At 38.1% G+C, this 18,262-nt stretch overlaps 1 protein-coding gene across 2 annotated transcripts in view; it reads right to left on the reverse strand.

Annotated features, from left to right (window-relative positions):
• Positions 1-1,228: 1,228 nt before the first annotated feature.
• LOC139690233 (uncharacterized) overlaps positions 1,229-18,262 on the reverse strand; it is a 239,547-nt gene continuing 222,513 nt past the window's right edge. Inside the window, exons 5-7 of one of the 2 annotated variants that reach the window (XM_071587555.1) lie at positions 14,508-14,672; positions 5,745-6,052; positions 1,229-3,317 (exon numbers count right to left, since the gene is read on the reverse strand). In XM_071587555.1, the coding sequence (XP_071443656.1) occupies positions 3,141-3,317; positions 5,745-6,052; positions 14,508-14,672 (650 nt within the window). In that variant the 3' untranslated portion in view covers positions 1,229-3,140. Of the gene's footprint in view, positions 3,318-5,744; positions 6,053-14,357; positions 14,673-18,262 lie in introns of both variants that reach the window. The other variant, XM_071587554.1, reaches the window with a different exon arrangement.

An 18,262-nucleotide genomic window follows, 5' to 3' on the forward strand; every position in this document is an offset into this window, starting at 1 on the left:
AGGAAGACATCTATGGCAGACTTTAAATTTAACATACATATGCATTGTATTCAAATCAAAATGTGAATATTTAGATGATGACTAACTTTTCAAGGGCCAAAGTAATTTTATCAAGTTGAGTCATCCTTATTAAAAATGTAAAAGTAAAAACGAAGTGAATATTTAACTATAAAGTTTTGTATTAATTGATGTAAATGTTCTTTGCATAAGTGTCTTTCTAATGCAGAGAGTTAACTTCCTTTGAAATTGATGATTATACTGTCTTTGAAAAGCTTGTCTTTTACACATTAGTTTACACTCAAATAACTTATTTTCTATCATCAAAGAGTGATGTAACAAAACAGGGCATTATTTTCTCCTACAATTTTAACTAAAAAGAATGCACTGGGAAAATAGAGGATGATCTCAGGGAGAGTTTAATTAAGTCTGGTCTGAGGCTTGAAACCTTTACATTACATGACACGTTGGTGTTAATTTTAAAACATTTCTATCTTATTGATGAATTAATGTATTATTTTAAACTTCAAACATTCACTCACTGGACTGATATTCAAAAATTCTTCTGTTCAATGACAATGTTTCAGATGAAATAATAGAAATTTTCTCTGTGCTCATTTTCATAAATTACTAGTATGCAAATGGAAGCCTTTAACTTGGTGCCTCACTCATGGAGTTTGAACAAGTCTTATTATTCATGGAGCAAGATTTAAAAATGACACTTTTTTCCACACATATTGTTAAAATGGTCTGTTAACCAGGGCCAGACTGCCCTACAAAAACACAGAATAGCCAAATTGGGCCAGTAATCCTGTGGACTGATCTCGGATGTGCCTATGTGCATCATCAAATACGATCACACTACCTGAGGGTATCTAAACCCCAGTGTTACAAGGGCTGTCTGGACTAGGTTTCATCAGAAGTTCATTTTACTTCCTATTTTAATAACACATTAAAAATATAGGTATTTTTGAATAATTTTAACATGATAAACTCTTAATATCTGACATTTAAAAATTTTACATTTGTCATTAGACCCTGCCTTAAACGGCATCATCAAAAAAATCCATCAATTGTATCTATAAATAAAATAGCAATTTAAACTGATTTTAAATTATATACCTATTTTAATGATCACTCAAATACTAAGATCCAAATGAACAATGAATTCACTTATTTCCAAATTTATTCATAAATAGCATTGAAACTAAACTAATTATAATTTCCATGAGGCTCCCTATCATAATTCATTGTAATTCATCATGTAATATGTTGTCTCCCACAAATGAAATTTTTACCTTTAAATAGATAGGTAGTACATCATTAGGTAGGTACATTTTACATACTCCATTCTGAGTCAAGTATGTTGAAACATTGTTAGAATAGAAGGGCACTTGATTAGTCCATTCACATCTTCTTAAATTAGCTCTTCAAAAAATTAAAATTATAAAAGTGTACTATATTGCGAAAGTTTTATAAATTTCATTCGAATATATCATTACAGAAATTACTTGGAAACCCAATTGGAGCTTTAATAAATACCAGATTATTGTTTTTGCAGAAATGAAATAGTGACCACTCTATGTATATAAGGATTAAATGAATGATGTCATTTACTGTAATAAGATAAGGAGAAAAGATCCAAATATCACTAACATTCTCACTTCTTTAAGATCACTGTAATAGGGAAGTTATTAAACATATCACTCCTTTTGACATCATTCAAAGTTGAGTCCCAACTGCCAAAGCAGTAAGAAATCATATATTTTGCCATTATCATTCTTATCACTTATATATGCTTTCATGTCCCAGTTGGCTTCTGTAATACCGTGGCTCCCTAGTTCAATATCAGATGTTTCATGGCAAATATAAATTCAACTTGTAGGCAAATGGTGATTAGGCATGATTGGCTCAGTAGAATTTGAAAGTGACAATTATCAGAGGTTACAATCTTGAAAACACTTCATGTCAGAATTGGAAACAGTGATTAACAGCAATAATCAGCAATAGCCATATATGTACTTAGCAGGTTATACCTCATGGACATCACTTATTGAAATCTTTACTGCCAGTTCATACATTCAGAAAATTATATCAAGCATATGATATCTGTCATTTTATTAACATTATTTATTCTGGTTAAACCTATTTCATTTTTATTTTTTCATCAAATAGGAGAAGTATATATGTAGTCTGAGAGCAACTAGAGCAACTGCATCCATAAACCTCAATTTCAGGCAATATTAAATTTTTGTAATGATATAGACAATTAATTTATCAACATTGAGCACATAGGAGATTTATAAAATGTGTTAATTGCCATCATCTATGAGTCAACTTGTCCACAAATTATTGACATCCTTCAACTAAAATATTGTAGAAACCGTCATTTAACAATGTGTCACAAGATGACAACACATTTCATTAAAATTGTATAATATTATCATGCCAAATTCTCTTTATAAACAAATAGGTGCAATACAATCAATGATATTGATACCATAGTTTGTAAGGCTATCTTCTTCGACATTCCATATCACTTAGGTCACCTTTAAGAAAGGGCTTATGATCATGTCTTGGTCCACACGTATAAGAAATATACGTTACAACCGACACCTCAAGAGTAAGCTATTAAATTATGGGAACAAATAGTCCTACTATTTCAATGATACCCAATGATACCCTCAGTCAACTATGATTAACACAAATGCAATGTTCAAAATAGTTACAATGAGTAACTTCGAAGTACAATGAGAACCATTATTCCTTATCACTTTCATTCTTCAACATAAGGCTGTGCATGTGAAACTACTACCCTGTTCTCTTTCACGGTGCTGGTGTACACAACCAGTATTGCATTTCTCTTAATGTCTACCAAATTTTCTCATTTTTGGGTCATTTGTAATGTTTTCATTAGGATATAGGTTTAAGCCACAGAAATTATCCAGGAATGGAATGTTATTTATATAAGCATCAAGCCATTGAGAATTAATAATTGCCCTGGTTTTGTTTAGTTTTCCTCTTCATTTGCTGCTCATCAAGGGATTCATTATATGTACTGCCTTCACAAAAATCTTTTGTTGAGGCTTTATCATTCTAAGAAGTTAGTGTATTTGGACCAAGGACGGCTGGTCATGGGGTCCTCAGCGGTGGACCCCTGCAGAGGATGATGGTCCTGCAATGGCTGGCCCTATTTCTCCATGCAGAATTCTTCTCCCTGAAGACAATGAAGCCTCCCGGCGATGCTGTTGGGAAGTTGAAGCAACTGCTGCAATTGAAGTTGATGCCACTGATGTTGATGCCAAAACATGCAGATTTTCCTGAAAATAAATAAAAGTATGCTTCAAAGAGGCATTCCATTTGAAGTGAATACCTATAAAGCAAAAATCGCTAAAACAGAAAATGGAGAAATAATTTCTGTATGAACTAAACATTTGCAAGAAAGGTCTCTCTTCATAAATCATACAGTATTTTAATTAGCTAGTTCAAGTTTCCAGTATATAGTATGTACTGCCATTATTAACAGAAGCATCAACTTCTTTATAAAGAAAAAGTGTTAGATACAACCGGCATTGATTATTGTGTCAGGTGCAATTCTCATTGCTGCAGTCAGTACAGCTCTAAGGTGTATTATAATGTGCAAGTGCTTTGACCGCACCATGGCCCTGGGAGTGGGGTTACTTAAAAGGAAATAAAATGTCTGGAATTGATTTTTTCAGGGTGGGCATCAAGAAATGCATAATGTCCAAGGGTGAGGCTTGCAGAAATCCAAGAGTAATTTCCAGCCTGAAGTAAGAATCAATGACTCCAGTATCAGTACCTTTAGTCCTTTATGTTTTAGTTGGAATATGAACATATTCATCATTGAAACATGAAATAAACATTATCTTTTATTTGGGGATCATTTGCATATTCAGAAAGGAGCCAGGGAGCAAGGTTAGTAGTAGAGTTTTCCCCTTGACATATTTTTTTAAAGGTTTGCCTCTCCATCTATATTTTATTGGCCCTTTCTCTGCACTAAATTGCATCAAATGACCTCTATTCCTAAACACATGAGACTGTAAGTTTCACTGTTTACATGTTAAGTCATATCTAGGCATCTAAAATGAAAAGTACAAAAAATATTAGGCAAAGCCTGCATGAAAAGAAAGCATGAGTGGGAAATATATGGATAGATATTCACTGCCATTTATTATTTTGTTTGTGGCAGAGAGTAATATTCTGGACAGGGATCCAACAAGATGGTCAAGTAAAAAGTAAAATTCCTTGTGAAAAGAAAATAGGGCAAAGAAGGCAAATAATTGTAAAATTAAAAAACATTGCTATTTTATTAAAAAGTTTGTTTTATTTGTATCATTGCACTCCCTCTATACAATTATGGCTACTAAAACATTGCAACATTAGTTCGTGTCTCATGTGTTTGTCACAGCCAAACATTAATATATTCAGAAGAAATGACTAAACAAAAGGGCAATGTTTTAAAGATACTTTATACAATTTGTAAGGTATACTTATTAAAAAATACTTGCTGAGTATTTCAAAAGAAATATGTTAAAGTATTTAATGGTTATAACGGTTGCCAAGGAAATTAAAGGTTGGATGCTGTGAAGTTATTTAGGAAAGAGGTAATTTGGAGAGACCATTAAACAAAAAGGTGATGATTAGGCTCCTTTCAAGAAATATTTGAGCATGGTTTGATATACAGTACCTACCTAACAAATACCTACTTCACTGTTATAGGAAAAATATTATAAAGATGGCATTCTTACTGCAGGTGGTTACAAAGGAAAGTCTAAGAGTTAACTTAAGTACCTTTTGAAAGTTTAATTCATATTATCTATCCCTGGCCAGAGAGTCAGTATTCTGTAAATGCTCGGGTAATGAGAATATTATAAAAGGAGTCGCTACTGTATACTTTCTTCAATCAATAGAAAACATATGATATGTGTTGTAAGATCACAGAGTGGATTAGTAATTCATAAAATTTGTGAAGTCCATTTCAAGGAGAAATATACATGGAATCAAGGGGCATTTCCCCATGGATTCATTGTCATTAAATTTGGTATTATGCCAAACTGCAAGGTATAGGTAATTGTTAAATAATGATAGGTTTAAATATTTTAGTGGGTTTATCCACTGATTATTTGAGGTTTTTTGACTAGGAACTCAAATTAGTTTCCAAGTTCAAAGGTGACCAAAACTATGGTTCAAGTTAAAAAATAAAAACATAAATAGCAGGGGTTTCTTTGATAAAAATGTAATGCAATTATTAGAAATTCCCGTTATTTTTAATTTTAGAAAAAAATAAGGTTAATATTAATTATAGTTTTGAACTAAATTTAACGTAACATCCAATAAAAATATGAAATTCTGATTCTTTTACAGACATTTTTCTCAAGTATAAAATTCCAAATTGGATGAATATTCATTTCTTTGAATTCTGTTATATAATATATTACATTTTATACTGTCTGATAAAACTCGAATTCTATCCATTGCATGGTAAATTATTAAATAGCTCTGCTTTTAACCCCTCAATTAAATGGGAACATCATTATGCTGCAAGTTTGCACCTGACCACCTTCCTCTATTTTTTTAGTGTAAACATACATTTATAGGTCATTTTCTCGGCTTTACTCTCGAGAAATACATTTTTCATCCACCGAAAAGGTGGCTGTGTACTTTCCGGCAACCCCTTGACGTGGAATTCATATATTTTTTCCATGCTTTGGTTTCTCCCTCCTCACCTCCCTGACTTCGTCGAGGACCGGAAGGAGCTCGTCGGTGGACATGGCCGTCTTGGGACTCGGAGACGGCGTGTGTCCGACGACGGCGCAGGAGGAGGGACCCTCCGCAATGTCCGAGAGGGCCACGCCAGGGAGGCTCTGTGCGGCTCGCAATCCGGGGTGGTGAAGGGCCCCGGCCGCGGCAGCCGCGACGGCCGCCGCGCGCTGCTCTCGCTGTTCCCTCTCCCGCTCGTAGCGCCTCAGACTGTAGCTGCGGGAGGATGAGGCACTGCTGTGGATCGATGCGTTGCTTGGACGACGGGAGCCCGCTGTGTGTGCATCGAGGAGCGAGGGGGGTGGTGGAGGGGGGGAATGGGATAGGGGACATAAAACAAGGGGTGGCGGTGGGTGTGGCGGGCGAGTGGCGGAGATAAAATGAGGCGTGAAGAACGGAAAGGGTGGTTGAGAAGCCGGTTAGATAAAAAGGACAGGTGGGACAAGGAGGAAAGGTGAAAGAACGGATAGAGAGAGCAAGGGGTTTGAAAGCACACAGGCGGGAAGGAGATGGGCAGAAAAGAAGAGGGTAGGGGCAAGAGATATGGAGAGGGGAAGGATTGAGCGGGTTGGCGGGGAAAGAGTTGTGAAGTTGAGAGGGAGGAGCGAAGAGAAGAGTGGGAAGGAAAAGGTCGAAAGATAAAATATGAGAATGAGAGGGGCAGACGAAAGGGGGAAGAACGGCGGGGTCACGCCGACAACATGACATGAAGGCGCGAAGAAGAGGGGAGAATATGGATGTCGAGTAGTAAATTATAAAAATGTATGAAGGAAGATATATAGAGAGAGGGAGGGGAAGAAGAGTAACACGGGACGAAGTCGATGAGAAGCGCGCGAGAAGAGGCGGGAGGGGAAGAGAGACCGAGAACAACATTTGAATTCGGTGAGGCATAGGAGAGATAAGGGAGGAGAGGAGGAAGGGAAGGAAAGCATTCGATTGGATTGCGCCGAGTCGAGGAGACAGCAAAACATGGGACGCGTTTCGCAATGAAAAACGTGGACGTCGGAAGAGGGATTTATGCCAATCGGAGAGATGGAGTAGGATGAAGAGATGATACGATTAAAGCGGTTGGAGGGGTAGGGGTGAGGCCGCGGCGATGAAGAGGGAACGGAAGATTGCGAATGAGATAGGAACAAGAGAATATGGAGGAAGGATGGAAGAAGAGAACACAGGAATCAAGAAATAGGTAGTTGCAAGGGAAAAGATAATAGAGTTGTCAATAAATCAATAAATAGGTATTCGCAAGGGATAAATTTACGAAGAGCCAGCATAAAAGCAAAATGTATGAACAAAAAGAACAATGAGAATAAGATGAGATTTCGAAGGAACAGGATGAAAATTATAGAGACAAAAAGGTGTCGAAGAATAGAAAAATGGAGCCAAGCATTTGAAAGACGTCATTGGGACATTAATTAACAAGCAAATTTTGAATTGAAGAAAAATGGAAAAAATTAAGATTTTTTTTTGAAGGAGAGAGTCAAGAGGGACAGTTAATGGGGTCAGAAAGGGAAGCGAAATTTAAAAAAATAAAGGAACACAAAAGGAACATTTTCAAGGAAACGACAATGGCACGACGTGAGGAGAACATCGATATAGAGAGAGAGTACGTCGCGAAGGGTTGGCACGTGCGGTTGGTTAATTAACGTCGCGTGTTGGGCGAAGAAATAAACGGATGAAAGAAAACATTAGTTTTTTCACAGAGAGAGAGAGAGAGAGAGAGAGAGAGAGAGAGAGAGAGAGAGAGAGAGAGAGAGAGAGAGAAAGGGGAGCGTTTTGAAAGAGCGAAATTAAAAAGAAGAGGAGTGGAGTTCGCGAGATGATAGGGTTGAGAGGAATAAATGAGAGAAGGAGAGAGAGGGAGTGGCAAAGAGGGGGAAGGAGGAGTGAAAAGTGATGAACAAAAGACGAGCAACCGGGAATTTAGGTTATTTGACGTGTAAGCGAAGGGAGGGATGAGAGGAGGCGGGGTAATTTGTGTAACCGAGAAAGGCAGATTTTGAACAGTTCGCAAGTTAAGTTTGTTTTGCAGTCCGTGGTCGAGGGAGAATGTGGCGGGGAAAAAAAGGAGCGGAGAGGGAAGGAATTGAGTGCCGGAGAATCCGCCGAGAGGAGAGGGAAAGGGGTGAGGGAGAAGGGATCGAGCGAGCGCATGAGCCAGAGAACGGCAAACAGGAAGGAAAATAACGGGGAGCGAAAAGATGGACAGATGGATGGCGAAGTAGGTGGAAGTGGAGATACATGCATTCCGAGCGGAGTGGAAAGGTACACACGGAGATAGGGAGACGTTTAGTAAATGCCCGGCAGGGGCGGCGTAGGAGGGAGGGGGAGGGAGAGGAGTGGCGGCGGGAACGAGACCGTTGGAGAATCGGTCGTTCAGAGAACGATCGGGGTCGTAAAGGAAAAGGGTCGTAGTTGGTATGAGGTTTCACGTGGAGAAATAATACACACACACAAGGGGCGAGGGAAGGGGTTTTGGTTGGGTGTGGGAGGAAGGATGGGGTGGAACGAAAAGGTTTTGAGAGGAGAGACGGCGACGTCGGTGTTGGAACGATTTAAATTTTCGTTTACGAGACGAAGGGCATAAAGAGAAGTGGTGGGGGAAAGGAGGAGTCGGGCGTGGGGAGGGGATGGAAGCATTCACGAGAGGGGGGGAAGGATGAGGGAGGGGACGGAGCGCCGCGGGAGATACGTCGGCGTACAAACGGGGAAATGAAAAAGGAAAACAAACGTTACGAAATGGCGGTGAGATGACGCGCGGAGGGAGATCGAAAGGGGTAGGGGACAACCAGAGTCCGCGGGAGGCAATGGGGGGGTTGTTCGGAGGGTGCCGTGGGGCGTCGTTTGCCCGAGAAGAGGTGGTGGGAGCGGAGGGTGGCGCCGATGTTTCAATGGACACGGCGACGAGTGACGCGTTCGGTCCGGTAATAAGTATTTCGACGGATCGGATATTGGTTCCAGAGGTTACGATTTGATGGTAGGGGTGAGATAGAATTGGCGGCAGACGAGGAGGTCGAGGGGATTTGCGTGGAGGGAAGAGGTTTCGGGGGAGGACGAGGAGGGAGAATTTCGAGGGTTGGAATATGGAGAGCAAAACGCGAGGAGGCAGGTGAAGGAAGAGGAAGGGTGGGGAGAGGGGCAGGTGGGCACAAGTGGCCGTTGGAATCCAGCGAGGTCCGGAGTTCGGAGAGTTTTCGATGGGCAACAGGAAGGCAAGAGAAAGATATGTTAAAAATAATGGGTCTCCACCCATTCTTGCGGGAAAAAAGGAAGTATTGATTGCGACAAACGTTTTTACTAAGTCGTGATACTGATCGACTCAATCATGTCATCATTCAATTAAGTATTTCCACAAGCGCAAAATATTTATTTACGACAAGTAGCTTCAATTTTCAGTTTATCAGATTAGGGTTCAAAATATACGGGCACTTCATTTGGGCACGTACCCTTGATGTTACATTTATTGCGATTGTCGCTTTCAACAACTCAACCTTTTATAGACACAATTTTCAGCAGACATATTAAATAAATACAGAGCTTGCATGCAGAAATTTAAAGGAATATCAAATAAATTAGCAGGCATGATGATTAGATCAAATGGTCTGGCATCCTAATATACTATTGAGGAAGAAATCATTAGAAGGCATGCGAGAAGTCATAATGTTTTCTCAAGAAATTTTAAGATGCGGCCCAAACTAGTACAACGCTTAGGCGTCATAAATGCTAATAATCATACCTTTTAGATGTTTCTTTGGGTTGTAGAAGAATTGTTGAATATTTTTCTCGGGAAATGAAAACGTATTTTAGTGATCAAAGCCAATAAGTTAGAATCTTACCACATTGCTAATTCCTTTGCACCGGGCGTTCTCGGTGCTACTTCTCGCAGCTAGTTTACAATAAAATCGAATATTGTTATATTAGTTTATGGAAATTATGCATAGAGCGGGAATTTAACCTATTTTCCATGAGATTCCTAGGGCCACAATAATTTTGAAATTTTACATGCTATCAACCAAACATTATTTCACAAAAATGAACTTATCTACAAAATTAGAGTGGAAGCTTTTTCTCATACGAATTGATGCATCTCATGTAGAGCGAACGAAAACTCAGTGAATTGTATTCAGGAAACTAATATTATTTTTATTAAATGCCTGTTACACTGATACTGTTTCATTGTCGAAAATAAAAAATCATGAAAATTAGTTTGTTTACAAAACTCTCTTCGCTGCGACACTGTCTCTTTAATTTTAAAAGGTAAGCAGAGATAAACATGAGGTCGAAACAAAAAATAATGATAAAAATAAACGACATTAACAATCAATGCATTAAAATCAATTTCATTAGCTTGGTCTGGATTTGCACTATAAAGAAACGGCGCCACCACCGACATAAATGCATATTCCTTGAGAAGTTGACTATTTGATTGCTTTCGGGAGAATCGTCAGTGAATGAAAGCGAAATGTTAAATAATTCATAGATCATGTGAATCATCTGATCTAAACTGAAAGGAATTAATATGCATTAGGTTTTGGGGAACTTGAACGAAGATTTTGGCCCTCTATTCAACGCTAACAAGAAGCAGCCCGAAAATGCCTTCGCAAGGAGAACTTCATCATTTAAGAACAATACGTGTATAACGCAGGAAGCTGAGGAGGCGAATAAACTCGGAACCCTCTTCTAGAATAGAGCATTCAAAACAAATAGCAGCATGCTGGCAGACACAAGCAGCAGAAGATGAAAATGTAGCACAGACAAAAATATACTAGTGAGAGCGAGAGATAAGTCAATAGCGCTTTGTTAGAGGAGGCGTAAGGGTAGGTAAGTTTGAAATTTGCACTTATAATTTCTACGTAAAATGGATATAGTGAGGTTATCAATCAAAAATATATCATAGTTTATATTAAGTGAACTCCGGATGTAATATGTATTTTGTGCTTCTTATGAGTCGTGCAGTAGCATTCACGTATTAATTATTAATCTACGTACCTGTTGACTAAAGTTACATGTATTTAATATCCGCTTTTTCTTAAATGTACAAAATTCATCTACAAGCATATATACTTTACTCCTGTGTATAAACTACGTATTTGTGATCTACTCTTGATGCCTAATTTTTAATTCTGCGGATGACTCAAACGCAACTGGCTGAACCCTTTAGGAGGCATGCAGAACAAAGAAGCGGATTTAGTTTTCCTTTAAGAAGGACTCATGCTTTCAGGTCACTAACCTTGAACCTTTTTGATAAGGACTAGAAAATACTTTGATGTTTAGGCGAGTAATGTTGCTGAAATGAATTTCGCTGAAAAGGGAAAATAACGAGAGCCTTCTCATCTCAAAATAATGACTGTCATGTTCTAATATGTACAAATCATTGTACTATCACGTATGATCGAATTGTGCTTATATATGTTCAAGGGGTGGTTTTCTATTCTTCTTGAAGAAATATTCACAGTAGGGGACCTAATCAAGTATGAAATTAGGATTTTGATAATGAAGATTGAAGAAATATATTTTAGGAAAGTATTTACCACCGATATGTGCAGGATTGTCCATTAATATGCTGAAAATGGATGATGGAGCTTAACTTCCACAGTTAATGAATGGATTCTCATCCATAATCCTCCAAATGCAATTTCCGTTTCATCAAACCCTAAAGGTGAACATTTACGACGTTTAATAGAATGATTGGGTAAAGATATATTCCAAGGTATAGCCAGTGGCTCACATACGGCAAGAATGTAATCATCGATGATGAGTGAGAGTTTTTCAATCCAGAATCATGATGAATGAGACAACGAAATTCTTCTTTCATAATGAAAAGATGTTTCGCACCGTCATGTCCTCTGCGATGGGAAGATTGTGGGTAACGTACTTGGGGGTCTGAGGAAAACGGATCGATTTCTTCCGGCAGAAGTCAGGGTGTTCAGGAAAAAATCATGGTAGCAAGTGTGAAATTAGAGCCCAGTCACCAAAGTATACAACTCTTTCAATAAAAAGTTACTTCTCTTATACGCCGTGCCTAAAATGGTAACATTAGATATAGTTTCAATGAACTTGTGCGTTTAAGCATCTGATTTAACCAAATACTGATTCAGAAGAGGAGCAGAAACATACAGATGCATAATTTAAATTTACTGACCAGAGAAACTCCACATCCGATATTTTCGGCTTGAAGTGAGACCTATCTATATTTTTTCCTCCTTAATACTCTTTTGAAATGAGGCTAATAAATTGTGTGCTGTTCTGTTGCTATATTACAAAGAAAACATCGAAAGAATCCGACAGTGACAAGTTTTTGTGCCAAGTGATATTGATTATATCTTCAAAATTCCTATACAAATTTCCCTTAAAACGCCGGTAGATATTTCCCGTGAAAAATGCTTTTAGAATTAAGCTGCAACAAATTCCTCTCGTAAAAGATAAGATTTCAATATATTAGGAATTAAGGAATCGGGGACTGTAATTTAAAAACTGCCTTTGAATGATTGGTTGGCCGGCTGTGATTTGGCTTTCTTCTAGAGACTTACCCCACTACAAAACGACGCAATATAAATAATAGAATAAAAATTAGTTGGCACGATTCCACCGGTGACCGTAGCTCGTAATTTTAGCACACGGTTTTAGGGTACATTAACACGTAATCAAACGATTACAGGGAAGATAAAATTTTAAAATAAGGTATTACATTTTTTTCTTGGATCAAGTAAGTAGGGTTTGCCTCTACCTTTAGGCGTATCTACTTTACATATTAAATAAAATTAAAACATAACTAAAATTTAAGGTTAACGTAAACAATTGCTAAATTCTGTGTTACATGCTTAAGTTTCATTGTTGTTAAAATCAAGATAATAAAGTACTTAACTCAGTATTTTGGCGTTCTGCTATCTCCTTAGTAAACTTTTAAAAGATTAACTCAAATTATTCCTCTTTGAACTTAATTATACCTGATTAATCCTCATGATAATCATCTAACCTAAAAAAAAGCTCAAGGAACACTGTCTTTAAGCCTTAAAATGTCAGTCCTAAGTTATTGATTCTAGGTTTTTAGAAAAAAATATATGAGAACTACATACATCTTCAAACTACGACCAAATATAAAATAAATACCATCTAAAAACGAGGATAAATTTATAAAGTAATGTACAACTGTTTATAAAATATTATACGCTCAGGAGACAGAACTCCATTGACTGATGGTATTAGTTTTTTCTGCTTAAATTATACGGGTATCATTAACGACTCACGGATCCAGCATTCACTGGTATAGCTGATCATTATTTTAACTAACTTTATGTTTAAAGAACACATGTTCTGTGAATAATGCGCCATAAACATAATATGTACACTAATTTTTTTACGACAAGATACCGTGGCTAGAAAGAATGAGCTCAATTACTGCAAGATGTATATTTAAAGGATTTTCCTTACTTAAAGGTGAACTAGAGTGATTTATTTTCATTGATCTAATAAATAATATATCTCTAAGTGATAGCCTGTTCTTTTTCCAGTGAAAGGATTTTTTGTATACAAAAATGAAAGACATTTTAAGAATATTTCCATCATATTTTCAGGCACGATAAATAAATTTGATAAGTCTAAGAGAAAGTAAAGTCTTAAATTAAAGAACACTCAAGGTTTTATACAATAGCAATGATTATGTAAGTAATGTAACCGAAACACTTAACGATCACCTTCTTACCTAACATTCTTTCATAAACAGTAGGAATTTCTAACGTTCATTTTGCAAACAAATTAATTGATATATATATCCATAATATTAGCCCTCGAAAAAAAGAAATATTTTCCCCGTGGGACTTTCCTTAAAAAAAACTCAAACTATATTTCACATAAATGAGTTTTTGAACCTTCTATATACCTATCGTGCTCATGGTTGCGATTAAATTAAATTTCTCTCCAGTATCAAAAGACTAAGAAGAACGAGAAGAATTCGTTTACACGTGCACTCTTTCAAAAACGCCTATCACAAGAATTCAAGAATTGTTATCGTAATAAATAATCTCGGTTGATGCGTGAACACCAGCGTATTAAAGGCGAGAACCGTGCGAATATTTTTACGTTAACTCTCGATTCCTAAATAATGTTTTGTATTGCGTTGATCGCAAGAGATGGATATCCGCTAAGAGCGACGAAACGAACGTGTATGTGACGCACGATCGAGAGTAACACCTGGTCCAAGTGGCCCCTGGTGAGTGACAGAAGAGAAACCGAGACGAAGAGCCATACGCCTCCTGGGGCGACAGCGTAAGAGTTTTTGGTTGGAGAATTAAGGATATTCAAGAGGAGGGTTTCTCTTCGGGTCTGAGCGGTGAGGGGGGGATCTGTTTGGCGGTGGCGGTGGCAACATTGGGAGAGAAGAGGGGCGTGGGGAGACGGGAACAGAAAACTCAGGGGGTTGGGGGGGGGGAGAGAGAGAGGTCATACAGAAGGTGACAACTAGCGCAGACGTTATTTCTCATTTTCTTTTAATTCTGATCTCATTCATTTTGTTTTTAAATTTAATTTTAAACGTTTATTTTGCTTGTGGGAGTTTTTTTGGGACATCGGCACACCGCCATCACCTCTGGATTTACTATGACGCTGCGAGGTGGAGGGTTCATCCTTTTCGCTGACGAATTGGACGCCGTCGAATTCCGCTCCGGCGGCCAGGGCAGTCGCTGTTGTCTGAACGTGGCAAGAGATAAGTAAGATGGCCGCCGCTCGGGCCGCACCTGCTCGCGATGAAGAGGCGGGGACGAGCATGGTCGCCGATGAGGGCCTGCGGGACATTCGGCCCGGCACGCTGCCCCCCGCCGACGTGGGGCTGCTGCGCTGGCTGGAGCTCCGCGAAGACGGCCTCTGGTGGTGGTGGTGATGGTGAACGGCCAACGGGATGCCTGCGGGTTGGACACAGACACACGGGGCTTTCGAGGCGGGGCTGAAGAAGACTTGCCGACATATTTTTTGGGGAGGGGAAGTGAAGGGGTAATGGAGCGTTCGGATGGTTTAGAGAAAGGATACTCCACAGGGTGGCGGGATTACGCACTTGAACCGAGGTTCGTGAGGCAGAAGGATAAAAAAAATGTTCAACCCACAATTACCTCAGGGGCAATACCTCGTCTAGGGCCATTGGTGGCGTTGATTTGGAAAGCCTAAGGGATTACGTGCAGAGTGTTGTGTGAATAATTAGCTGGGCCCGTTTTTTATAATTATAATGAAGAATTATTATTACAAATTCTTCGGTGTTCTGAAGAGTATTATCAGCTTTAATGCAATCCTATAGGCAACGTATACATTTTTTTCTAGTTTTATGGATGGAATGTCTCATGTTCATCAGCATACGAATTTGGCTTGTGAGCCTTTTTATGGCACTAGTAGCACTCAAGTTTTCACACAAATCATATGCCGTATTTATAAGGGTAGTTTCAAGAAGTAAAAAACATAAATTTCAGGTTAGGATTCAGCTTACAAGAGTGTAGATGGGCTACAGTGTGCTTATTTAAACAGATAAGTTTCTTTGTTGGGGTTACTGAAGGGGGATTTCAACCTTAAGTAATTTATTGAGTTTTGTCAAAATTAGGAATACTGCCTAAAACTATCTTGTATAGATGTATTACTTTGAATAACAAGTTATTTCCTCCAACAAAGTTATTCTAACCTCGTACTAGCATCAGATATTTCCATGCCAACAAATATAAAATAGGGCTCAATTCATACGATATGAATGTGGCAAAAAATCTACATTGGACTGGAATGAATGTAAGGACATATTCTTAATCGGAATCAACCATCAAAATATTATCATTACTTTCTGACCAATAAAATTGTCCAAATATGCATAAAAGGCCAGAATTTTGTTGCTGAAATGTTTACTACAACATTTCATTGGATGATGGATGACCAATTGCATTATCTATAATTTCTAATATTAGTCAATAGCTCCGCTCAATAATTAAAACCTGACTGATTTGTTCCTCCGACTCATTATCCAATTCCCCTCGTTGTCGAAAAAGCTCTCACCTTTGGAAATAGTGCGTAAATACTTTCTCCACTTGTTTTTAGACGTGTCATTCAGTGACCTAGTTCGTCGACCTTACTCACGGAGGTTCACGATCCACGTATCATATAGAAGTGCCGTAGAGAGAACCGAATGTGGGATGCCTTTTCTGAGGGGGAGAAGAGGAACACCGCAGAGCACCGTCAAGATTGGAGGTATTGAGCGAGGTTGATATCGGTGTCGCATCGCTGAAGGGCGGCGAGTTCGTGTCCGGAGATATGAGCGCCGGAAGGACACGGGGAAGGTATGGCGATAAAGTAGGAGAGGGGAAGATGGGGGTGCGAACGGGGATGCAGGAGGGATATTGCCTGCTGCCTAGCTCTAGGTTTCCCTTCTCCTATGTCCAGATGTGAATGAATGCTAGGTCAGTTGGGTTGAGATACTCGACTTGAGAGGCTACCTGAGGATTAGCGGTCCGACCGATAGCCATGTCGTGCTTCGCAGGATACGATTTTGAGGTGTGATTTACGTCCACAACCGCCTAACTTGTTTTTTTGAGGGATAAAAAGCGATAGAAGTCTTAGAAAGCATGGGAAGACGTGGATCAACGTACGCAGGAAGTTTTCAATGAATATACAAATATGTGACAAGCTCTTAAAATATGGGCATTAATTAAATCGATATTGTAATTTTTATATTGACACTAGTCCCACATTAGCTACAACATTCAGTTTCGACACGGCTTTGTATTGAGGTGTCTGGTAGGTCTCTTTCAGAGATTTATTCCTTTGTAACTTTCTTCAAAAAGTAGTATTTGATACATGAATTAATTAAGCATAATGTGTTAGTTGAACGTAGTTTGAAGGAAACTCAGAATTGGCTTTTACTAAAAAAATACACAAAAACCCTAATTACGATATTTTTTTCTTACTTAGCTAACCTTTTTTCCAGAATAACATGTGAGTGAGTGTGTGCCTAACACCATCGGAATTTTTAGAATCTTTTCATCCTCGCTTACAGGAAGTCACGTAAATCCATTAATGTATTATGGTAAAAATCTATTCTATCGTGACCAAGTAAGAGGATCCTGGGAACTAAGCGTGGTTAATTATGATATTAAAGTTGAATTCTGTGAAATATAGTCAAAGGTTTTACCTATTTTCACCAACTCATAGTCCGTAGGAAAACACAGAAAAGCCACGAAAGCGCATGTACATACACCAGATATACACTCAAGGTAGAGACAGAGGGATGTAACGAGAGTGAAAATGACATATGGGAGCCACTTAATGCAAAAATAAACACATACATGGTCAGCATTAAAATAAACACACATACTAACACAATGAACGATGAGCAACACACACACGACTGCGACGGTGGCAACCATACACAAAGCCAGTGATCGAGATTTGTGAGACAGACGTGCAATTTTGGGATGATAGTCCATTGAGATCATGTATTTATCCTGGATAGGAGCATCGATTCCCTCTATCGGTGTTCAATACGTACAGCTCCGTGCAATGGTTCACACGCAATATGCATTTCACAATTTTCCCGCAAACTTTTTCCGAGATCTTCCCAACTAAATGAAATCATTCTATAAATAACTTATATATCTCGTAAATGACACTGATTAATTCGCCCTCAGATTCCCCCGTTTACATTCCGAAAGGAAATTGAAACTAATATGGAAGACATGTTAAAATGCATTGTCCAAAGGTAAAGACGAAACTATATCCGACGGTTGGCTACCCATTACTTAATTCAATTCCATTCATTAAGTGTAATGGCACAAAAAGCGATAATAATAATTTTGTAAATTATGAACATTTATATTGTTTCTTGTGCCGGAGAATGCAATGAAAATCGATAAATCATTAAGTGCCACGCATTATTATTAGTTCAAGGTATACGACACATTTCAAATATGCAAATTGAGTTATTTTGTTTTTCAAAAATCATAAATTAGTCTTCTTTATATATTCTCCATGATTGCCAATAAATACTACAATAATAACAGATTTTATATCAAGGTATAGTGAACTGATGCACATAGAATTGTGGAACAACAAAGAAAGCGCAATCTTCCAAGCTTATGGTTTCTCCAAGTTACTGCTAGACTACAAACTGATTCAGAATTTCCAATAATCAATGCACATTGTAGATACTTTTCTCATTTAAGCATGATGACGCAAGCAGCAATCTGCTTGTGATTAAACTACAAAGTTGATCAACAAAAAAATTCCCTAAAATGAAAACAAACAATGAATACTCACAATTATTAAGATTAATCAATGATAGTAACAAGTTAATGATAAAAAAGAAATTATGATGCTGAAATTGAACCTAAGTATACTACTACTAAGCTACTATATTGAAAATGTCAATGATAAGCAATACATTATTGTTCAAGGAATATTTCTTCGTCTCTAAGCACAATCTTTAAATCACTATAATTTTGATCTATTCATTAAAAACTACCCGGAA

Source organism: Hetaerina americana, unplaced genomic scaffold, assembly GCF_022747635.1.
Source record: "Hetaerina americana unplaced genomic scaffold, ioHetAmer1.1.p SCAF_3, whole genome shotgun sequence".
NCBI classification, from domain to species: Eukaryota; Metazoa; Arthropoda; class Insecta; order Odonata; family Calopterygidae; genus Hetaerina; species Hetaerina americana.